This window comes from Meriones unguiculatus, chromosome 4, assembly GCF_030254825.1.
Source record: "Meriones unguiculatus strain TT.TT164.6M chromosome 4, Bangor_MerUng_6.1, whole genome shotgun sequence".
Classification (NCBI taxonomy): Eukaryota; Metazoa; Chordata; class Mammalia; order Rodentia; family Muridae; genus Meriones; species Meriones unguiculatus.
In genome coordinates, this window is record NC_083352.1 from 124,066,819 (window position 1) to 124,092,008 (window position 25,190).

Sequence of the window (25,190 nt, forward strand, 5' to 3'; positions counted from 1 at the left end):
CTAGAACTGTCTAGCAAAGACTTCGTAAACAAATAGTCATGCACCATATAAGGAAACTTTTTTTTTTTTTTTTTTTTTTTTTTGCCAAAAAAGGACATAAAATCAATGGTCCGAGAAGAGTACATCGCCTAGGACATTGCAGCGTCTTTTCTTGTGTGATATGAAGTTCGTCAACAAGTTAATTACTACTCTACATATTTCTCAACATAGCCCCTTCATGAAGCGAGTTATGATTGTGTTTCGAAGCTTCCTGACTGTAGCTTGCTGGGCTGTTTCTCCTCAGAGGACGTCTTCTTAGCTCAGTTTTCCTCTGGAGAACCGGGAAAGAAACTTCTGAAGTAAAAAGCAGGAAAGTTAAACTCGCGAAGTAAAACGCCTTAGTGAGGTGCACGCTCCAGCTTCCACTTGGAAGTCCTCGAATACAAGAACACCCCAGGGGCATGTGTGAAATCAGTTCACGGGTTCATACTGGAGTCTCACTAACCTAACCCGGAAGGAGGCCCTCAATTCACTTTACAAGCAACACAGCACTCTCCGAAACGCTGAGGTAATCAACAGCGCAGAACCTAAATCTTCTAACAGAAGCTAAATCAGTGGCTCACCGCCTCAGAACTGCTGTGGCACAAGCTCCCGTCTTTAGACAAACTACAGGTCCCATCATGCCCGGCGCCGGGAGTTGCCTGGTAACTCGCGCCACAGGAATCGCGGAAGTTTAGCTTTACTGTACGCCTGCGCGTTGGGGAGTTCTGCGCAGGCGCACTTCCAACCTCTAAGAGGAGGGCGGGGTGTCGTTCCCTTTCGCTGATGCAAGAGCCTAGCGCGGTGCTGTGAGAAATATCGGTTAGGAGCTACGCTGACTCCGGCGTCTGGAGCCGACCGGCCTGACTTCTCATCCGTGCCGAACCCGCGCGAACAACAGCCATGTCTGGGGACGAGGTGAGAGCCTGAGCCCGGAGCGAGGGCTGAGGACCGAGGCAGGAAGCCGAACCCACACCAGTGTGGGAAGCCGGGCCTGAGGCCTAGCGCTCGGCGACCGCCATGTGGAGCAGCCGGGCCTAGGCGTCCCGGAGCTGTGGAGCCGGCGAGGACTCCAGGTCCTCAGACTTGGCCTCACCCGCTCTCCTCAGGGCGTCGTCGTCGAGGCTGGCCTCCTTCGGTGATCGGCGTTTCGGAATGGAAAGCATGTTGAGTCGCCGTCTGAAAGGGTTTGATTGCCCAATTCGTTTCCCCGATTAAATAAAATTAGGGACGGCGGCCCCGGCAATCTCTTCTAAACCTTGCCGCCTCGGCTCTCATTTCCAGGGGCTCAGGGTTTCTTGAGAAGCCCTTGGTTCCCGTGGAGCACCGTCTTTAAAAACTTTGTAGGCTGTCTTTTCCGGGCGGATACCGCACTCCCTTTCCCAGCGCAAGGCTTCACTACGGGTGTGAGCCGTAGGAAAAGATATGTAGTCTCAAAAAGTGACCACCCTTCGAGGAAAGTTTCCGGCCGTGAGTCCCTGAAGTTTCCTTTAACAGGCAAGGTGGTCAGGAAAGTCCGGCTGCGAACCTTTTTCCACTGGGCTTGGTGCTCAGTAAAAATTTCAAGCCCTGTCCTGCGTTTTATTTTATTCTCATTTTTACTTTTTGTCTTTCCAGATTTATCCTAGTTCACATGAAACTAAATGAAATAACTTAAAAAGAGATTGGGGTTATCTCTGTTAGATATTGCTTAACATTCGACCTAGAAGCGTCCAATAAAAGCGTCCTTCCTCTAAGAAAGTACTTTTTGAAGAATTTGGGATTTACTTTTAGGCCTTGGAGACGGTTAAGAGGAATAGGTGGAGGCTATCACAGAGCTGGCTTTTTGAGTAGGCTTTAGAAATTAGAATTTTCTCAGCCAGTGAGAAAACTGATTAAAAGGCATTTATGGTCAAGAAAGGAAAAGGTGCTCACAGAAAGTGAAGTATTCACCAGTTTGGTTGAAGTAGATGCTGGCTGGATTCTGGAGAGCTTAGAAAATTGTATTAAGGAGTTAGAGATCGATTCCGGAGGGAACTGATTCCTAGGCTTAGTTGATTTTCACAGTTGTGTAAAATAAGGTCCTGTTAGTCCATTTTGGAGATGAGAAAACTGAAGCTTAGAGTTGTACAATGCTTATAAAATTCCAAGTGACTGATGAGCTACTAGTGCAGTACTGCAAAACTGCCTCCATCTAAATGACTCGGAGATCCTCACAGGCTTACTGAGTGAGTAGTTAAGTCTGAAGGAGATAGATGGTTCTTGCTTGAAAGACATGTTAGACATTGCTCTTAGCTACTGTAATATGCATTAGAAAAGTTCTGAGAAGAAGTGTTTGACCCTTGTTTTATTTCTACTCATGTTTCAAACTTCATAACTTTACCTATAAATTGCTGTATTCTGTCAATTGCTTCTATGGTACAGTTCTTATGATGTAGTAAGAGGTAATAGATAACACCTACAGAAACGGGGTTGTTGAGAGATATATTTATTTTTTGGTAATAAGATCTTTTGAAAGGTGTGGGGTGAAGATGAACAGGATTTTATCAAGCAGAAATGGTGGAACCAGCATTCATACCAGCAGCAGTCTCTTGAAAGCCTCAAGCTTGTAAGTTGCCTGTTAAACCTGTCAGTACAACTTCATTTTATAAATGGAAAATTAGGGGCCAGGGAGGTTAGGCCATGTGATAAGTTCAGTGGGATTTAACCCTAGTTTTTGGCTTTACTCTCAGGTGGAATTTACTGGTAGAGGGAGATATGAAAATGGGTTGTGATCTTGGTCTACCTCATGCTGTTGACTAGGGAATTGTTACCAGGTATACTTATGACTTCTAACCTATAAGGATTAACTAAAAACCTATACTTGGAAGTGACTTGTAAACCTCCAAGGACATTCCAGAGTGTGTTATTCTGACTGGTAGGCATGATAGAGAATTAAGTAAGGGCTATTTAAAAAAATTGTTGAAGCTGGGCACAGTGGCGCAAGCCTATTATCCCAGGAGCAGGGGCAGGTGGATATCTGAGTTCAAGGCCGGTCTGGTTTACAGAGTTAGTTCCAGGACAGTCAGAGCTACACAGAGAAACCCTGTCGTGAGGAAAAGAAAAAAAGCAATTGTTCTTTAAATGATTGGTTGACATAAAGTTCACACATTCTTTTTTTAAACCAGGTAATTAAGCCACGAACACACTAAAACAGACTCATTTTAACCTAATAAAGCTATTAACTTTAAAAAGTGTCAATGGAATGTAGATGCCCCTTAGAAAGGAAGGAAAGATTCCCTAATGTGCAAGCATTCAGAAATATGTAGACCATTTTAAAGTTTTATGGTTTTGAGAAGTGTTACTGTTGTACCCAGGCTGGTCCAAATTTGTCATTGTTAGGGCCTCCCCCCCCCCCACACACACTCTCCACCCCCTGGCTTAAAAGCATGTTAGTATCTAAGACTTTCTTACTCTCAAGTCCCATCCACAAGATGTTAGAATGATAGGGTTTTGCATAGATCCAGTAAGGTATTTTTGCAAGAGAAAGTTAAAAAGCTTAAAAAAAAAAATTCTGATTGTAGCCAGATCACATCTTTAATCCCAGAAATCTAGTTTACACTGAGACAGGTGGATGGATATCTATGAGTTTGAGGCTAAGCAGGACAGTGTAGTGAGACGCCCCCTTAACAAACACACAATTAAAAGAAGTCTGGGGATGGCTTATTCTCAGAATGCTAAGCAAAAGCCCTTAGTCCCCAGTAGCACCAAAACCAAATTGAAAAAAAACAAAACTTAAATGGTCTTAATGGTTCCTTGTAGGTATAGTCTCAAAACATTTGAATGCAGTCAGCTGTTAAATTGAAAGTCAGATGTGAAAACTTTTTTGGGGAGACAGGATTTCTCTGTATAACATTGGCTTTCGTGGAACTCACTCTGTAGACCAGGCCGGACTCCAACTCAAAGACTTAGCTGTCTTTGTCTCCCAAGTGCTGGGACTAAAGGCATTCACCACCACCACCCAACTTGATATGAATTTTGTTTGTTTTTTCAGACAGAGTTTCTCTGTGTAGCCCTGGCTTTCCTAGACATCTTTGTAGACCAGGCTGGCCTTGAGCTCACTGCCTCTGCCTCCCCAAGTGCTGGGATTACAGGTTTAATGTGAAACTTTTAAAGCCAAGTTCTCAGTATCCCAAGCTGCTGAGTATGGTCTTGTGATTTGGGAGTTCTGCTTTGGGTGCTGACTTAGGCTCTCTTATTTCCTTATGTAAGTAACTGTTGTGAACAAAACTAAGTATTAATATATTAAGTGTTACGTATTCTGGGAAAGTAGTTGCAGTATGTGTTCTTTTGGCATAAGATTTTTGCCTGTTTACTACTAGCCTTTACTAGGCTACAGTCTACCTATTATAGACCTAAATAAGAATTTTCTTCAGGGATGAAAAGGTAATTTGAAGCCTATCATCTGCTCATTTTAGGATCTTTCCCATATTTGATCTGTCTTGATAAGTAGTAATTGTGAAAAGGCAATTGATAGTGTGTGCCTATAATCCCAGGACTTAGGTTGGGAGCAGCCTTTTTTGACATAAGACTGTCTTAAACCACAAAAACAAAAGAAAAACCTACTAGTAGATCAGGGGAACTTAGACTTGGGAAAAATGAGTGGATTGTAAGCGCTGTCAGAATCAAAGTTACAGTACTTCTGCCCTTGTACTAAGGCTTCCTACTTCAAGAACACAGATAAGCCGTGTTTTTGAACTCCTAACAGATGGCAGCATTCCTTCCATGTAGGGTGACCTCAGGCCCTGTGGTAAGTCACCATGGGACTTGTTTTTTGTAGTGGTGCTTTATGAAAATTTACAGAATGCCTTGCAGATTTGACAGTCACCCTTTATTACAGACTGTTGCTTGGTTTCAGTGTTGCTTAGTTTCTCTACTGTACTTGGGATGGACATTAAAGAATTATAGTTATTAAAATTGATTTGGGGATTTTTAAAAAACATTTTATGTTATATTTGGAAAGTCAAATTATCCTTAGTTGAGGAAGTTTCAGTGACAGAATCAGTTATGACTGTTATGACTGCAATCAGATAGTTGATTATACCAGTAATTTTGTTATGGTTGGTTTCATTTATCTCCATTGTACAGCATAACCCACATGAGTTAGAGTCAGGATTGGACTTAAGGTAATTAGGCTCCCGACCTGTGCTTTTTTGATCACTACACAATGAACAAAATGCTAAGCTAAGGTTAAACATGGTAGGAAAAAAAATACTTTGGACTTGAATTCTAATTCTGTTTGATTAAAGACTGCTTTCTTCACTAGCAGGAATATGCCCTTATATGTTCAGATTATTTCAAGGTATCAATGCAGTCTACAGGTTAGAAATTAATTTTTCACTTGTTCTGCAGTGCAAATTTAAATGAAAATGGCCTGTGAACATTTTACATTCTATAACAACAACAAACAAAAATAGTAAAAGATTCCTTAGAAATCTTTCTTGCAGTAAGGGTTGCTGCTAGGTTTCCTTAAAAGATAAGAATGATGTGAACTTCAGCATAAATTTTAAGGTTTTTAGGATATTTTGTTTACCTTTGATAGTTTCATACGTTATCATGATTGTATTTTCCCTGCAACTTCTCCAAACACTCAACAGATAAAAATTTAAAAATTAAAAAGACAAGCTAACCTACTGTTAGCTACTAGACAATGTTGATCTCATTGTAAATGAGGAATGCAACATAAGTTGTTGCTGAAGTCCTTTTCCTAGATTCACGATTTGGTCAGGTCTAAATTTGCTCATGAAAATAAAAATGAAGTGTTTATAGTTTATGAGAGCTTACAAATTAAAATGCATTTGTGAGTTCTCCCTGTGTTTTATAATGTAAAGGAAGTTAGATGGATTTTCTGTAAATTGTCTTTTGTATTTTTGTTGTGTGTCTGTGCCTTTTAATCATGTATATTGCATGTGAAAGAGAGTATGCAAATAAGCAAGTGATGGGGGACAAGTGCTTTTAAACTCTGAGCCATCTCCTCAGCCCCTCTTTTTGGCATTTTAATGTATCCAGTTCTTTAAGACTATGCTTCTTGAGAATAGAGCATATTTGGAATGTGAGCTTCATGAAGAAAAATCACTTGGTCCTTTTTATATTTAAACAGATGATTTTTGATCCTACTATGAGCAAAAAGAAAAAGAAGAAGAAGAAGCCTTTTATCTTAGATGAAGAAGGTGATGCTCAGACAGAAGAAACTCAGCCCTCAGAGACAAAAGAAGTGGAGCCAGAACCAACTGAAGACAAAGATGTGGAAGCCGATGAAGAGGACAGTAGGAAAAAAGGTGAGTATTATGTTAGTCACAAGTGTTGTGAAAGCCTTAGTTCCTCCACTTGGTAGAGCTAGAGCCAGAGACTGAGGGATAAAAGGTGGGTAGGACAGGAGGTTAGACAAAGTGAAGAGTTACAGTGGGATAGTCCTGGAGATTGTGTCAGGAAGCGCTCTCTGATATAACACGGTCCGATTGTTGAGTTTAATGTTCTTAGCCTGGGCCCCTAACCAGATAATGCCAGAAAGCTTTGGTTGGCTTATCAGTTTCTTCAAAACTCTAACTTTGGTGGTTGTGGTAGGACTACTACAGGAGTACCTGAGAAAGGAGCTGGCATTACTCAACTTGATGCTTGCCTCCTGTTTATCGTTAATAACTGAAACTGAAAATCTGCCGGGCTTGATGGCACATGCCTTTAATCCCAGCACTCTGGCAGGTGGGTCACTGTAAGTTCGAGGTCAGCCTGATCTACAAAGTGAGTCCAGGTCAGCCAAGGCTACACAGAGAAACCCTGTCTCGAAAAAAAATAAATAACTGGAAATCTTTAATCTATTTTTAGATGCTTCTGATGACTTAGATGACTTGAACTTCTTTAATCAAAAGAAAAAGAAGAAAAAAACAAAAAAGATATTTGATATTGATGAAGCTGAAGACGGTGTAAAGGTAGTATTGCCCTTTTTTTGTTGTTTTGTTTTTCAAGACAGGGTTTCTCTGTGTAGCCTTAGATGTCCTGAACTTGAGTTATAGATCCAGCTGGCCTCGAACTCAGAGATCACCTGCCTCTGCCTCCCTGAATGCTGGGATTATAGGCATGTGCTGCTGTGCCTGGCTTGAATTTATTGCTTTCTTATTAAAGGTAAAACTGGAATTCTGGAAAGGTTGCCAATAACTGTTTTCCTTCTCATCTCATCTTTTGGTAACTTTGCTTTGGTTGTTTAGCACTTATTAAGGTAATTTTCTTAGGATTGTATCTGACTACATGGTATAAAAGATTATAGTTGGCAGGATTTAGGGCTTTTATATCATATTATGTCATTACAGTGGATTCAGAAAATGTCTTTAACCATAATGAAATTGTTTGGCTAAGGAAAGATGTATCTATAACTGAGAAATATTGAGGAACAAATATTGCTATATCTACTTGTGTTAAACTTTCAGTAGCAGCAGAAAACATTCTACCTGGTGTGGTAGATGATGGCAGTAACACTATAGGAAAACTTGACTTATGGCTAATTCTGTGGAGTGTGCTTGATCTGATCATGTATAAAATTGTCATCCTCTTGGTTTGATTTCCAATACAAAAATGTGAGAATTATTTGAGTAAAATGTAGATAAGTGAATAGGAAGGTGACTAGGAGGCAGATGTGTGAATATATTCTTCCTGCCCAAGAGCTACCATTTTAAAGATAGGGGGCTAAGGAGATCACTCAGTGGCTAATGTGCCTGTTGGGCAACCAAGAGGACCTGGATTTGGATCATCTAAGACCATTGTAAAAGCTGTCTGGCAATAGGCACCTGTAACCCTGACACTGGGCAGGGTAGAAAAAGGTAGATCTCTGAACTCAATTAAGAGTTTGTCCAGACAATCAGTAAAAATATATGGAGAAGTAATTGAGGAAAATATCCAGAAGTCAACCTCAGGCCTCTGCACATAAACGGGCAAGTTTATACTGACACAGGTGGACATATGCATACATCACATACACAGAGACCCTGCCCCAGAATCCCTCAAACAAAGCCCACACATATATTTATAAAATGAGCATATAGTAATTTTGTGTGTCTATTTTGTTACGTATATTCACAAATATATGTTCATAGTGAAAAGAGCATCAACAGTTATATATAAGGACCTTTGTTTTTACTGCACTAAAGCTTTTCTTTGGTAGATAATTTGCTGAAACCTAAGTGATGAGTATCCTAAATGTAATAGGTATTCAGTAATCTATTTGGAGTTGTATTGGTGATTGCAGTGAGTCGGTGTGCTCGGTTTTCTGGGGTGTAAGATTTTTTTTTTAAACTGGTGTTTTTGTTTGTTTTTCCCCAGAGGTATTTCAAGGATAATTTAGACTATTTAAAATTATTTTTTGAGATTTTTTTTTTTACATGTATGAGTGTTTTGTCTGATGAGATGGTGCACCACATGCATGCAGTGTCTACAGAGGGCATCAGATCCCCTGAGTGGGAGTAACAGATGGTTGTGATCTTGGTTAATACCTGACTTTAATGGCTGAATCTCCCATCCCTGCTCCCCTCCTCCCCCCAAAAAAGCTTTTTGTCCTGAAGAGTGATTTCTCTGCTTCTGGAGTTAGAACCTGAAAGAATGTTACAAGTATCTTAGTCAGGCAGAGTGTATATTAAGTACAAGCTTGCTGGTGTGTACTTGCTTATATTCAGCATTTCTAAGTTTCTCATTTACTACTTCTCATAGAGACTAGGCCATTATTTGATTTTCTGTTTGTAGGGTACCTAGCTAATACTGTAGGTTGATTTAATGTGGCACCAAAGCTACCCGGCTAGATTTAAGATATTATGTTTATGTTTCATTTATTCCCGTCTGTTGTAATTTATCTAAGATCTGTAAAATTACTCTAGCCATTATCAACAATTATTTAAGATACAGACACACAAAAAAAATGTAATTATGAGCATGTTGGTAATATACTTGGATTAGTGGGTGCAGGATAAACTGATGAGAAACTAGAAGCCAAGAAACTGAGGCTGGGCCTTTGTTCTTTTGTGAAGCTTATAAGTTGTCTCTAGCCGGGGTTGGGGATTTAGCTCAGTGGTAGAGTGCTTGCCTAGCAAGCGCAAGGCCCTGGGTTCGGTCCTCAGCTCTGGAAAAAAAATAAATAAATAAGTTGTCTCTAGGACTTAATGTGCCTTTTTCACATTCAAGCCTACACCAAGTAACCTTGGAGTCAGGCTGGATTGTGTCTACCCAGTCATCACACGCCCCTGACTCCCCATGAATTCAGTCTTTCCCTCTTTTAAGGTGTCTATTGATCTAAGCCCAGCAACTTAGTCAAAGTTGGGTGCAGAGCAGATGTAATAAATGTAATAAAAGTAATTTGGTCTTTCCATGTTCAACTCCTGAAAACCTCCTAAGTCTTCAAAGTAATACCTGTGTTTTGCTTTTGGGAGATCTGGTGTCCAGATAGTTTCTCAGAATGGTTAGTCACTAGGAAGATCAAGCCATAATTGGGTTTGGAACTTTGAATGACCCCTGCTACCTCTGAGGATGGACAGACAATGTGGACATTGAGTTCTGTCACACCTAAATGATAAGAGTTAAAAAAAACTTCTAAGTTGGTAACCTCAACAAATGCCGATAGGGTAGCTTGTTTAGATGCTAGGTATAGTGCTCATTTTTAAAACTCTTCTTTATTTGCTGTGTTTAGGCCTCAACCTCCCTTCCAACCTCCCAACCCTACATAGGAGAGAGAAAGTTAGGGGGAGAGGAGTCCTGGACCCTTTCTTCAGGCTGTTTAGAGTCAAGGAGTTCTTTTAGGCCTATACCAATCTACATCAACAGTAAATGCAGCCAGCCTTCTCTTCAAGCTACTGGGCCCTGAAGTGTTTCTCTCTGCTCCAAACCGCCACACCGTATGTCTCTCTGGTCACTGCAAACTGCTACACGCTACATGCTAACACTGCACACCACCACTTTCTGGGCTCTCAATTTATATCCTCAGAGCCCTAGACCCCACCCCTCTCTGTGCCATACTTTGGAAGGCTGTTAGTAGCTGGCAAAAGCCACACCCGGCACAAGACAATTAACAGCTGTGGACAAACTATAGCCCAACTTAAATCCTACACGTGGGATTAAGACAGAAACATTTACATAATGACTGAGTTTACAAAGAAACCAAAACTTCCATTACAACTGGGCTTTTCTTGACCTCCCCCCAACTCCTTATAGCTTCTCCTAAGCATTGTTTCTATTTGGCCTTTCCTCAGTTAATCTTATTCAAAATTTGATGATTTGCTGTGAGTTTTAGCAAAATACTGAATAGCGGTGGAAGGTCTTCAAATCTGTAGCTTAGCATAAGTGTAGGTAACACTACTAGTGTCTGAAATGGAAGCCCATAAACGATGAAGTCAAGTTTTTAAACATGGAATATTTGATAAATTACTCCACGTAATCTGTATTAGAAGTCAGTAAAACAGTATCTAATTTGTATTGGGGAGTTAGAGAATTGTGCAAAAAATAACCATGCAGTTATTGTCAGTAGGAAACTCCCTTCCATTGACCCTTTAGAAACTTAAGGGGAATAGAGAAAAGTTGAGGGGGAAGTATTATCAAAAACAATCGTACCTGTAAGTCTGGTGTGGTGGCACACACCTGTAATCCCATCTTTTGGGGAGGCAGAGGGAGGAGGATCTCTATGAGTTTGAGGCCAGCCTGGTCTACAAAGCAAGTCTAGGACAGCCAAGACTACACAGAAAAATGTTTACCTATTCTAAACATTTAATATGAATAAATATAGTATGGGAAGGGTGAAGAAACTAAAAGTACTTTTGAACCCTGTTCCTGCTGAATTGGCCAGTCAGTCAAAAGACAAAAGATTAAGAGTTTCTCAAGTGATTCAGGTGGTACCTGGTTTAGAATACAAGTAACAACATCCTGAGACTGACAAAAAGAGCTGAAGAAAGAGGAACAGTTCTAAAAAATTATTGAATAATTCAGTTTAAATATTTGACAGAGTTTGAGGCAGTTTGGCCTACTTGGGAGAGTCATTTCTCATCTGTAATTTTAGCTTTATATATTTGAAAAAGTATTCTAAAATAACATGTGTCCATGTCATTAAAATAGTTTTAGTATCAAAATGTTGACTTATTTCAATTTCTTAGGATATTAAGATTGACAATGATGCTCAAGAGCCAGCTGAGCCAGAGGATGACCTTGATATCATGCTTGGCAATAAAAAGAAGAAGAAGAAGAATGTCAAATTCCCAGATGAAGATGAAATACTAGAAAAAGATGAAGGTAACGTTGGGAACTCAGTGTCTTGTTTTTAAGTTACATAAGCCTTTGCTCGGTCTCGGCTGGGATGAAGAGCTTTTAAAAATATTTGTCTTGCCTTTTATTTCCACTGAATGATATAAAAGATTTCAGAGCAGGTTTTATTAAAGTATAATAACAATTATGAAAATCTCTGATTCATACAGGAAAATTATTATAATTGAGTTTTTAATGTTTAAAATATTTAGTGTTTGTAGTTTATATGCTGTAGGTTTTTTGTTTTTGTTTTTTTTTCCAAAACCAGTATGAGACCAGGTTACTCTACTGACCTGGACTTGCTTTGTAGACTAGGCTAGCCTCGAACTCCCAGAGAACTACCTACCTCTGCCTCTCTGAGTGCTGGGATCATGGACGTATGCCACTGAACCTGGCTCTGGCTAGAAATTTTTAATATAGTTTTTATAGATAACAAGTTTCTCAGGTTTGAAAATAGTTGGACTCCCCTTTAAGCACTTAATGTTTTGTCTTCTGTTTGTTAGGAAACATTTTTATCACGGATGTCTCATTAAAGGCTTTTGTGTGAAGTTAGAATATTCTTTTCTATAAAGGAAAAGGGCTTCTCTGTGGTCTTTGTACTTGAAGCTACTATAGCTATCACTGTGAAAGGAAAGATAATATCTGAAGCTTTCATTCTCTAGATCTGTACTCCCCTTTGTTGTTGGATCAAAGCCCATTGCTCATTCTTTTTGTTATCTATAGCTTTAGAAGATGAAGACAGCAAAAAAGATGATGGCATTTCATTCAGTAACCAGACTGGGCCTGCTTGGGCAGGCTCAGAAAGGGACTACACATACGAGGAGGTGAGATAACTTCCTTTTTGAGAAGGGGGTTAGGGCTATTGATTTGAACTCAGAGAAAAGGAGGGTATAGATTCCCTGCATAGGAAGAGCCACAGATAGAGATTGGGGATAAAACAGATTCTAAGTAGGCTGTGCAGTTATTGCATGATAATTGCTGATACTATCTCATGGGGCAGCTTGCTCAAAGTGAGGCTGTCACTGTTGTATTCATCAGAGGGTATGGAGCCTCTGGGAATCAGTGCGGCTTTGGTGACAAGTGGCCAGTTTGTGGTCAGGATAGTCTGGAGTTGGCTTATTTGGAGTTTCTTCAGTCTTTCTAATGTGTCATATACTTTCCCATAAAATCAGTAGAGCAGGGATAACTGAGCATCCATAAAGGCCCAGTTCTTGGTTAGTAATGAGTTGCTGCTCTCAAGAAGTTCCCAGAACATAGATTCATGTGTGTATTTAATAAAAATAAAAAGCTTTATTTAGGCAAAGTGTCTTAAGTAAAAACTTTACACTCGCTTAAATTCCATCTTTTTCTTAAAGTTGCTGAACCGAGTATTCAACATCATGAGAGAAAAGAATCCAGACATGGTTGCTGGAGAGAAGAGGAAATTTGTTATGAAACCTCCACAGGTTGTCCGAGTAGGAACCAAGAAAACTTCTTTTGTCAATTTTACAGATATCTGTAAACTGTAAGTTGCCTAGTAGAAACCCTTTATTCCAAATACCATATATATAGTAAGTTAGTTTTCCTGGTGAGAGAGTAGGTCCTAGGGGCTGGAAAGATGACTCAGTGGCACCCACATGGCAGCTTACAACTGTCTATAAGTCCAAATCCAGGGAATATGATGTACAGGCGAAATACCCATACACACTGTGGGTTGAGGATGGAGTATATCCTAACCCCAGAGTCAGGAATGAAGAGGCTGAATATAATTCTCAAGGAAGAGTTGGGAGTTTTATTAGCCAGGCAGGGGTGGGCCTGCCAAATAAATAATAAACTGAGGAAGTAGTTGAATTTAAGCTTCTTCCTTAGTTGTCAGGACTCCGTGGGTAAGATTTTTAGTTTTTAGTCACCATTGCATATTGTGCTAGGGTCCCTCTCAGCTCGTTGCCTGGGCCTGGCTTTTCTCAATTTGCTCAGCTGTGCCCTTTCTGGCAAGTTTTCTTCATTTACTCACTTTATCCTACTATTTGTTTTGCAAGTTCATAAGTCATACTTGGCTTGCTACAGAAGAGGTAACCAATTTTCATTACTTCTGTCATTTTTTAAAATGTATTTAATTTTTAATTTTTTTCTGGCATTTTAAAATAACTTTTTTTGCTGCTGACAGCAATAGTGTATGTTTACTAGAAATTAGAAAAGACACAGTAAAGAAAATGAAGTTACATGTAAACTCCTAGTGGGTAGATAACCTTAATTGTGAACTTAGTGTTTTGTTTTGCTTTCATGCTTTTAGGTATTTACTTGGTAAGTGTGTGTAGAACTAGGACATTGATAGTTCATAAGCATTCAACTGTAAAGTAGCATATATCTTTCTGTTGGTTGTTTTTAAATATTTTTTTCTGTGTATGGGTATTTTGTCTACGTGTATGTCTGTGCCACACGCATGCCTGGTAACAAGGAGGCCAGAAGAGAAAAGTAGATCCCCTGGAACTGGAATTATAGATAACTGAACTACCATATGGGCGCTGAGAGTCAAACTTAGTTCATCTAGAAGAACAACCAGTGGTCTTATCTACTGAGCTGCCTGTTCAGCCTATTTATTTTTGAAACAGGCACTCACTGCCCCAGGTTGGCTTTGAAACTAAGGTTGATCATTCTTCTTCAGCCCCTTGGGACGCCAGTACTACACATATCCTTTTTTCTGTGTGCACTGAGATTCTCCGAGTAACTGAGTAATCACATTGAAATAATAGACAGCATGGTTTTGGTTTGGTTTTTTTTCTGGGGGTTGAGGGTTTCCATGAAAGATTTTTAAGTATTTAATTTTCTTTTTAGATTACATCGTCAACCCAAACATCTCCTTGCATTTTTATTGGCAGAATTGGGTACAAGGTAAGAAACAGTATGCAAAAAGACTACTATTCAACACAAAAGAACTACTTGTGTAATTTGAACATGCTCAAAAAAAAAAAAAAAAATTCATCTTGATTACATTACCATAGGAACTTTTAGGCTAGATGGGAAATGGAATTTGGTTCCTTGGGAATGCAGAATGGAGCTGACTATGATTCATATGAACAGGCCTTTGGTGTCTGAAGTGAGTACTGCAGATACTACCATGTTTAGAGTTATGTGTCACTATTTGGAGTTCTTTTGTCCTTTTAGCTGAATAGAGGATTTCAGAGGAACTCATTTCTCAGGTCAGCTTTTTTTCTTGTGATTGGTAAGAGGCTATTGATGAAGGAAGGCTTACAGAGTGATGAGTAGCATGGGGGGAGACCATTTAAAACCAGGATCTGAGCAAGGCATTGGTGGCACACACCTTTTATCCCAGCACAGATGCAAAGGCAGACAGATATCTGAATGAAATGAATGAAAAAAGGAAGCAGGCCAGCAAGCCAGGGTCTGAGATTAACTAGCACTTTCTGTGTGTGGGGCCAGGAGCTCATGGGGCCAAACAGATGCCTTTTTTACAAGTGTCTGTTTAAATAAATAAACAATGGCATCTAGCATTGGTTACCTGAGAGTGCAAGGCACATACCAAGTACTGCTTGCTGTAGATACCATTTCATACACTTCCGTGAAGCAGAAAATAACATTCCTTTCGTCAAGTTTGACAACCGGTTTGGTAAGAGTTGTAGGTTACATGGTTTGTAGCACAGTGAGACTGTAAAGTCCAGTCTATGTATCTCTGACTTAGGGTGCTTAATACCTGTGTCTCAGCTTAAATGTAGATATCATTACAATGTTCTGTGCTTTTCCTACTGTCTTAAAGCTCAAGTTGGATTTTGTTGTGCTTGACAGTGTTAGTAGCAAGTAATCTGCTTGACCATGGAGGATGAATTGTTACAGAGTTATGGCTTTTGTTCACTTATTGTTTATTTTAAGCATAAGAAAGGAAGGAAAAGTAGCCATTGCTTTCTCTGAGTAACCTGGACTTTTTATAGTGGTAAGATAAATTCTAGTAAGTTACAACTAGCAAACTTTATGGTTAGTGGGTTAAATATTTCTGAATTAGGAAAATTCCTTTTCCTTTTCTCCCTTGTTTCTTTCTTTCCTTCCTTCCTTTTTCTTTTTTCTACTTTATGTTAAGATAGGAACAAATAAATTTAACTCTGCTGGACTTTTGTTTTACTTTGTGATTTATCATTTTTAACAAGCAGTAATGTTGAACAAGGATCTTTACTTTCTCAAGTGTTTGTCAGCCGCTTCTAATCATTAAGCTCATCATTGACAACATGGAATTTCTATTTTACTTTTTTTGGTAACAGCTTTCTTGACATAGAACTCACAATTTTAGTATAACTATATTATCATATGGTAATGAATCAAACTGTAGTGCTTTGGTTTTTTTATTTTGTGATGGGGGTCTTCTGCCCAGGCTGGCTCTGAATTCCTAAGTCCACATAGTAATCCTCTCGCCTGAGCTATGATAAGTGGGATTACTGGTTCACACCACTACATCTGACTTAGGTTATTTATATATTGTTTTGAGACAGGGTCTCAGTATGTAGCCCAGGCTTGCCTTAAACCTGTGGCCATCCTCCTGTTTCTGCCTCTTACATTCTGGGAATATGACCATGCTTGATTTCAGAATTTTAAAAGTAACATGCAGCCTTTTTATATTTATACCCTCCTAATATATTTGCAGTTGTGCATTCAGTAACTTTCTGTTTCTTTGTTAGTTGATTAGGCAACCAAACCCAGTTAAGGGATCAGTTTGTTTTGGACCTAAAAATCTGATTGTTAATAGAGATAGCTCAAGTTGGATTAAATGTTAGGAAATATGAGTAAGTCATTAAATTATAAACAGTTTTGAGGAACTCAGTAGTAATGGTGCATGCCTTTAATCCCAGCACTCAGGAGGCAGAGGCAGGTGGATCTCTGATTTTGAGGCCAGCCTAGAACAAGTTCCAGACTACATAAAGAAATCCTATCTTGGAGGCTGGAGAGATGGCTCATCAGTTAAGAGCGTTGACTGTTCTTCCAGAGGACCCGGGTTCAATTCCCAGGACCCACATGGCAGCTCACAACTGTCTGTAATTCCAATATCTGACACCCACAGATATACATGCAGGCAAAACACCAACTGACATAAAATGAATAAAAATTTAAAAAAAAATCCTATTTCAAAAATAAAAAAAAATACATTTGAGGGACTGAAGAGATGACCTAGCAGTTAAGAGCAAAAGAGCAACTACTGCTCTTGCAGAGGATGTGAGATAGGCCTACCACATAACTCCAGTTCCTGGAGATCCAACACCTCTCTGGCTTCCATAGGAACCAGCAGTCATATGCACGTACCCCCACACAGACATATACACATACACTTAAGAATAAAATGTTTGCAAAAATGAACTCTTAGCTGGGCATGGTGGTGGCACAACTTTAATCCTAGCAATCAGGGAGGTAGAGGCAAGCAGATCTCTGAGGTAAGAGGCCAGCCTGGTCTACAAGAGCAAATCCAGGATAGCTAAGGCTACACAGAAAAAAACTGTCTTGAAACAACAACAAAAAAGACAGAAAATTTTAAGATCAAGTAAAGTAGTATAAAGCTGCAATTTTAGCACCTGGAAGGCTGAGGCCAGCCTGGGACGCAGGTTCCTGGTGGGGGAGGAGGAGATAGAAATAAAATTTGCAGGAACAGATAGTAAAACACATTGACCCTAGAAATTATCCTACACTATTGAATTTAAGTTCTTGAGTATGAAGATGTTAGAATTTGGCTCCCTCTTCCTGAGGGAGCAAGTAAAAATAATGGAATTTTTGTTTTCTTTCATAGTGGTTCTATAGATGGTAATAACCAACTTGTAATCAAAGGAAGATTCCAACAGAAACAGATAGAAAATGTCTTGAGAAGATATATCAGTAAGTGTATACTTGAATTTTATCACATTATTTTGAAATGGTCTCGTTAGGCTGTGGTGTTTTGAGGAGAGCCATTTGTAATGAACCTGGGAGAACAAGCCTTAAAAATTTAAAGATGGGAAATGGGAAATGTAATACCTTTCGTCCCAGTACTTGAGAACCAGAAGCAGGTGGATCTCTGAGTTCGAGGACAGCCTGGTCTGCATATAGAGTTACAGGACAGTCAGGGAGAGACCCTATCTCAGAAAAGGAAAAAAAAAAAAACAAAAAACAACAAGGGGGAAATTAGAAAGAGTTGATACAGCCTCTGCTGCTGATTCAGGGACTAAAGATCAAATCAGAGAAACCTAATTCTGGCTTGGCCTGTCCCAGGCCCTCTTCATAACCTCCTCTTTTAGAAATTGGCATGTCTTGTTCTCACCTAAGACAAAAGTGGATGGCACCAACAATAGGCATCTGGCAAAATTACCTTTAACTGGGACATTTGAAGTCCTTTCAACCTGTATTTCACTGCCAAAGGCATTATAGAAGATACCGGTAGAATAGATATGTTTAGCTAGGCTTCCTTATCTGGATGGGTTAAACTGTCCTCCGAGCCTTGGCTTATGAGGTAGATGCATATCTGTGGGCAAGCAGGAACCTCTCCCTTACTATGTCTAGCAAATAATGTTTTGTTGTTTTTCCTGCAGAGGAGTACGTCACTTGTCACACATGCAGATCACCGGACACAATCCTACAGAAGGACACCCGACTCTATTTCTTACAGTGTGAAACTTGTCATTCTCGATGCTCTGTTGCCAGTATCAAAACTGGCTTCCAGGCTGTCACAGGCAAGCGAGCACAGCTCCGTGCCAAAGCTAACTAATTTGCTAATCACCATTGATTTTTCCAAAATGTGGTGGAGAGCTGGCTGGACAGGTTACCATCAGAGTGGATGTACCATTGAGTTAAAAACAAGATAGAAAGCTGCCAAGTTCTTTGGCGAGTGATTGATCTGAAATCCTTGCAAGATGCCGATACTGAAGCTGTTGACATACTCGTTGCCTACTTTAACACCTGTCAGAGCGTGATGGTAAGGAGGTGCTTTTTAAAATCGTTCATAGACTTCTGTAAAGTGCAAGATAAATTAAAGTTATTATAACAGTAATTCTTTCAATTTGATCTGTCCTCCGGTTTTCTTTTCTACAATAAAGTGCTCGTTAAATTTAGCAAACAAAAAACAAAACAAAACCTTGATTCCTGGGCTTCAGCAAGTTCTTTGTCCTCAGAAACTGAATATTGGCAGATAGTGGAGCCAGGCAGCTAGTTTACTTTTCAGCTTCTCTTGAGCTACACTACCAGAATGACTTCCTTTGAGAGAGTGGTTGGAGCACAAGTTATGGGACACCAGCCTGTTGTGTCTAGAGAATGATTGAAGCTTTGAATTCTTTCCTTCTGTGAGGATTGTTAATACTACCTCACAGCCAATTCCTCATTTCCCTCATGTGACAACAGCTGAAACTACCAGGTGCTAGATTCCCCCTCCTTGGAATTGTTGTCCTTAATATGTCCTATACATGACATATTAAAGCTAGCTAGGCCTCTTGTTTCTTGAGGAAGCATGGGTAGTAGAGAAGTCTTAGGTCTAAAGAGAAGCATGTAAGGAAGCTTCTCAGCCTGTGTTCCAGGTCAGCAAAAGACCTCCCTGAAATGCTTTTCTGTACTAACTTGAATGTGACCGAGAAACCAAGAAATACTACTGTGTATGTGCTCTTGCTGTTAGCTCCAGCTCCGCTTCTCGAGGACTAAGGTAGTGAGGTATTCTGCATTGGTGCACAGGAGGGTCCGTCTGCTGTAATCTGCCTTACTTGCACCCACCAAGATAAGGACATACACGGTGCTTCTCACTTTCCTGCAATCAGACTATTGTTAATCTTGCTAAATGGCCCAAGAACAGTCACTCACTCCTGATGTCTTGACTATGTTGTGACCCTGAATTTTCAAGTATAGGCCAAGTGTGGCTGAGTAACTTGGCTGTGAAATGGTAGAACTTTTCCTCAACCAGGTAGGTGAAGAGATGGACCATATACTGGCTGACATGCCACCACCACTCACTGCCATGTAAACATAACTGTTTATGACTACGTTTTCTTTTCTTTTTTTTTTTTTTCTTTTGTACCTCTGCCCAAAATCCCCAATGTTGGCTATAACTGCGTGAATAAAGCAAGGATCAGTGCCTCTTGTATAACTAGTGCTCCATTGCTTTTATATGTTGTGTATATGTTCTGTCCATTTCTTTTCTTGGTGGGACTTCTCGGGATTTCATGGAAGAGTTTGGTTGGTACCTGCTATTGATATCAACTACATTTTTCAACTTCATAATGGTGAACATTAGGGGACTTAATAAAGAGCAAAGCTGGGTGTGGTAGCATACACTTGTAACCCTAGCACTTTAGGAGCTCATAGCCAGCCTGGGTATAGACTGGTAAGAGCCTATCTCAAAAAAGGAAGGGGGGAGGGGGAACAGCAGAGCCCTGGTGTAAAGTTAAGTAAGTATCAGAGACTGGGATAGAGATACAGCTCTGGTTGAGAGCACTGACTGATCTTTCAGAGGACACAGGTTTGATTACCAGCACTCATCACATGGCAGCCCACAACTATCCAGTTCCCAGTGCCCTCTTTTGTCCTCAGGGACTGCATGTATGTGGTGTATAAAATACAAAACACAAAAACATGAAATAAGTAAAATGAAGAAGGACCTGTGACTAGCAAGGCAGGCCAAAGATAGCTATTATAAAAGTATAAGCTTACTTTAAAACATGACATTTTGCGTTTTATGCAACTCAGTCACAGGGTTCTTTATAGAAAACCTTTTGTTGGAATGTCAAGTGGAACATGCCTGAACTTATAAGCAGTGGCTTAATGGCTAGAGCTCAAGATCACCATGGAGTAAGGAATGGAGGATGCTGACTTCATGACAGGGTAGGGCATGTTCTTGATCCTCCAGATGAGTGGAGAAGAAAAAGACCAACGGGCTGGGTAGTCATTAAAGAAATCCCAGTGCAACTGCCATAGGTTAGATTCCATAAAAGGGTAGTGAGAAGGGAATTAACAAAGCACATTGGAAATGTACAGAGGTGGAAGGTCCAAGAAACTAAAAGGACCAGGAGCAGTATTTCAGTCATGTAGGCTGTAAACAGATTTGTGCTGTGACTCCCAAGGGATGTGAACTTAGACAAATTGTGTCAATTTCCAGTATATTAACTGGATGCAGTTCCACTTCTGGGAGATTGTAAGGGATAAACAATACCTGTAAAGAATTTAGCAGAATACCTATGAAATTCCTATCCTCCCTTTCCTTAGCACATACCCTTTTAAGAGCCCCAATACTGCAAAAGCAGAGTATGGTTAAAAGTGAGGCAGGTGTGGAAGCATATTCCTGTAATCTTAGTCCTCAGGAGGCTGACACAGGACTACAAATCCAGCCTGGGTTACATAACAAAGATATTAAAAAAAACAAAACGTTCAAACAAGCAGTTGCTGGACATGACCCACTTTCTAGAGGTTTCCATATGCCTAGGGAGACCTGAGCACACTCACTTCTCCACCAAAATCCATGCAGATGCTGATTGATATATAGCTGGTAGCTAGAACTGGAAATGTTCAACTTGAGTAAAGAACCACCTCTTAGGACAGGCATGAGTCCTGAGCTGGACTTATTTAATTCCTAAAGAGCAGGCAACTAGTATAGAAACGTTCCTGAAATGGCCTGAACAGCAGCTGAATCCAACCATTTCCCAAAAATGGCAACAAGACACTGCCAGGTCAGAGCAGAGTGATGAGACTACAACTGTTACAATGTATTTGACTGGATTGAGGTATTTATGACTGAAAAAGACCTGCTGTAGCGGTCTCTTGAGAATTGGATGTAAAGCTTGATTTGTTCAGATGGAAAATAAAGGGTAAAGTTAGTAACACAGACCATTGTGTATAAATCTCTGAAGCTTGAAGCTACCAGCCCAGTTGTCAGAAAACGGCACATGTTCAAATAAGCAAGACTGGTTGCATGTCCTAATATCCTGAACCCCATTGACAAATCACCCCTTTTAAAGTTCTTTTTTTTTTAAAGAAAAAAAAAATAGCTTACTAAGCAAGTAAAATAAATAAATAAATAAGTATATATATATATGTATCTTCCAACTTTCCAATAATGCTTCATTGCAAAGACAAGATCGATAAAGTTTTAAGTCCTGAAGTCAGTATTAAAGAGACAAGCTATGTCAGGTATTGTGGCACATGCCTATTCTAGCACTCAGCAGGCAGAGTTGGAGGCTGTTCTGGTTTACACAGCATGTTCAGTGATAACCGAGGCTACGCAGACCTTGTTTCAAATAACAATGGAACAAGCTAAATTACAAGACTATTTGGACACTCTCAAATTTTACAGTCTAGTTATGAATTGTTTCAGGTTGGGTTGGAAAGCTTAGCAGTTAAGAGCACTGGCTGCTATTCCAGGGGACCTGGGTTTAAGTTCCCAGCACCCAAACAATAGGGACTTTAAACCATCTATAACTTCAGTTCCAGGGGATCCAACACCCTCCACAGGCACCAGGCACACAAGTGTTGCAGGCAAAACACCCATACACAAAATTAAAAAATTGTAAAAGCTTACTGTTAAGGCATGGTGGTAAAGGGCCTATAATCCCAGCACTTAGGAGGCAGAAGTAGGAGAATCTCGAGTTCGAGGCCAGCTTGGTCTACAAAGTTGAGTCCAGAACTACACAGAGAAACCCTGTCTCAGGGTGGAGGGGAGAAGCTTACTGCATTTTTAGCTTTTAAACTAATATCATTTACATTTTGTCTTTCAGGTTTAAAGAAATTTTAAAGTTATCAATAAGTTATAGAAACTTGTAAAATTTTCTTGTAAACAAAATTTGAATCTGTCCTATCTGAACCCTCAAGAATTTGGAAATATATGTGTTCTTACTTTTATGGAACTATAACAAATTGTATAGAAGTTCAATAAAAAGCTGTTTCTTCTTTAATAGTATAAAATTAGAAATAATGACTATGGGATTTCAATGGTGGATATTCATAGCATGCCTGGCTATAATATAACAGTGAGGTGAAAGCTGTCAATGCCTAGGGCACCTAGAATCTTAAGTATCTCCAGTAAATTAAGTTTGCCTTGGTCTGGAATGCTTAATGTCATGTCTGTCATCGGATCCATATCTTTATTAAGTCCTAAGAGATCCTTTTGTTGACCTATATGAAACTTTAGCAACACTGGTAAATGTCATTTGTTCAAATGGCACTATTGTTATCTGTTGTAGCATTAATACTAATTTAACTTTGCCTTCCTAGTTGGATATAGATGATCAAACCTAGAGAATTTATGCCTTATAGGTAGATGCTCTCTTATTGAGCTACATTCTCAACCTAACCCATATTCCTGGGAATCTGGATGACAGAACAATCTGATTGAATAAGGGGAAAAAAAAATCTATGCATGTATCAATACTTTACTACAATGGGTATACTGCAAGGACTCCACTATGTAAATTAATGGACTACCTGGTTAAAACACTCATGTGGCTTCTTGATATGCCTAATTCAGATGGTTTGGTCCATGGGGACCCTGGGTAAGAAACTATTCCATATGCTTGGTATTGTTCTCCTGGCAGCCAGCCATCTGTAGAACTTTGTCTTTCTTTAGCTCATGTGACACTCTGAAACACATGACCATAAGGGCACCGTAAACTGAAGATGTGTTAAAATGCCAGCAAGCCCAAAATGGCAATGATGTAGAACAAATGTCCTAGGGTTTACCAAAAGGGGAAAAGTAATTCTGCCGTGTGTGTGTGTGTGTGTGTGTGTGTGTGTGTGTGTGTGTGTGTTAGGAGGTGGCATAAAGCTACAAAAGGCTAAACAGAGAATGAAAACTAAGGAAAACAATCAGCATCCTAAGGCAACAGAGAAAGTGGTGAATTCTTCAATCATTTGAGCCAAAACCAGACTAAAAAGCTTAACAAAGACATGAGACTGTGACCTATTGCTGGGTGGCAAATGGGTCACAACTGCTTGGCCCTAGCTAGGCACTAGCACAGCTATCTTACCCAGCCTTATTAGTCGTTTTGCAGTCATCATCTTGTTTACTGTTTGTCTTTGTTTATTGTCTCTTGTAGTATAGGCTAGCCTCAAACTTGCTAAAACACCAAGATGAACTTGAACTCTGGATTATCCTGTCTCCACCTCACCAGTGCTGGGACTGCAATGTTTGATGCTACCTTGACCAGCTTAAAATTTAAAACTGTAACATACTAGTTTGGAAGAAACACAGCTATTTCTTGCTTCAAGTTAGAGTCTAGAGTTTGCATAGAAGCTCAAAAAATGATTGCTACGTTTGTGGGTTATTTTGTTGTTTGAGACGAGGTCATGAACTGATCCTTCTGCTTCCACTTCTATTAGTGCTGGGATGATGGGCATTTGCCATCACTTTAATCATTTTAGCAAGGAATACTACTACAAGTGGCTCAGTATTGGACACTGAACACTTCTGTGGATAAGTTAGTGAGGGGAGAACAGAAGGGTTTGGCATACTAGCTCTCTGGTGGACAGAAGGGCCAAGATATCACTGAAAATTACAGGCCAGTGCTGGCTACTTTTGTCATTTGGCAATCAGGAAACCCCAATTGTGAGAAAATGCCTCCCTCCCACCCAGACTGGCCTGTGCTGCATTCTTTTGATTAATGTGGAGAATCTAGCCCAATGTGGGCACTAAAAGCAGGCTGAGCAAGCCAAAAGGAACAAAACTGTAAGAAGCACTCCTCCATGGCCTGTGCATCAGTTCCTGCCTCCAGGTTCCTGCTCTGACTTTCCCCAGTGATAGACTGTTACCAGGAAGTAGAAGATAAAATTAATCCTTCCCCCCAAGTTGCTTTTGGTCATAGTGTTTTATCACAGAAATAGAAGCAGTAAAAAGGCTTAGTAGGTCAAGTGTTTCCTGTGCAAGCCTGACAATCCCCAAAGCCCACATAAAAGTGGAAAAGAAATCTCCAGAGTTGTCCTTTGAGCTCTACAAATGGTGCAACATACATGTCTACCACTCCACACCACACATACAATAATAGCAATAAATGTAGACAAAACCAACCAATCAAGTAAACAAGCAAACCATCCCATCTCAGAGCATATTTGGATCCAATCTCTTTATTGTCGGGTCCCCCCCCGCCCGTCCCAACCCCCCTTACTTTAAAACCTATAGAAAAACCCAAGCCTGGGAATGTCCTGGGGAAGAAGGGCAGAGTGTATTCTGCCCCTTGGCCCAGGCAGTGCAGACAGGAAGAGTGCATGGGGTAAGGGTAGGCCAGTAACTCCACTTGCAAAGGATGTAGCACTCACTGGCTGGGATGCATGGGGAGAGAAGTGCCAGCTGCCAGCTTTCTTCTGGTACCCGCTACAGACTGGCATCCAGAGATGGTTGCCTGGCTTGAGGCCTGAGACAGTGATGCCTTTCTGCTGGTGGCCATCGTTCCTGTCAAGCTGAAAAAGAAAAAGGCAAAGAAGAAAATTAGGCTGAGAGGGTAAAAAAAAAAAAGGGGGGGGGTATACTTGTCTGCCCAATTTTCTGACTATGGGAAAGGCTTTCAACCCCTGCCCTGAGCCTCAATACCTAATATGAACTAGTTTCACATTGTACAATAATCAGCTCTCTGGGTAAAAGCAAATTCATTAAGTTCCAAGAGGAAAGACTGACATGTGGAATTTTTCTGATCTGGAAGCTCTTACTTGTGGAGATCCTATATTACAAATGTGTGATCTACTGAGGTATCTCTGTCAACTGTAAACCTTCTCTAGGTAATATACAGAGCCTGAGTGGAGGCTGTGGGGCTGCATGTTAATCAGTTCAAACTTAAGCTCCAATTACTATCTTGCTATTTCTTTCTACTTTTCCACATCTGCACTTCCACTTCTATTACATACACACAATCCTAATCTTGCAGGATAGAAGAGGAAATCAGATAAAATAACAGCTCCTTCATACAGGCATGCAGGGCATCTCC

General features: G+C 40.1%; 2 protein-coding genes across 5 annotated transcripts in view; one reads left to right on the forward strand and one right to left on the reverse strand.

The window, feature by feature from the left end:
- The first annotated feature begins 766 nt into the window (after positions 1–766).
- Eif2s2 (eukaryotic translation initiation factor 2 subunit beta) lies at positions 767–18,295 on the forward strand. The gene is made up of 9 exons (XM_060383008.1): positions 767–936; positions 6,137–6,314; positions 6,859–6,962; positions 11,154–11,289; positions 12,025–12,125; positions 12,657–12,805; positions 14,116–14,172; positions 17,063–17,148; positions 17,838–18,295. Exons 1-9 carry the CDS (start codon positions 922–924, stop codon positions 18,011–18,013), a joined length of 1,002 nt encoding a protein of 333 aa, XP_060238991.1. The 5' UTR covers positions 767–921; the 3' UTR covers positions 18,014–18,295.
- A 6,017-nt stretch (positions 18,296–24,312) lies between these two features.
- The window catches only part of Raly (RALY heterogeneous nuclear ribonucleoprotein), an 81,950-nt gene continuing 81,072 nt past the window's right edge, over positions 24,313–25,190 (reverse strand). For all 4 annotated transcript variants that reach the window (XM_060383012.1, XM_060383010.1, XM_060383011.1 and 1 more), the window contains one exon: positions 24,313–24,669. The gene's annotated coding sequence lies outside the window, so the exon portion shown is untranslated. The remainder of the gene's footprint in view (positions 24,670–25,190) is intronic.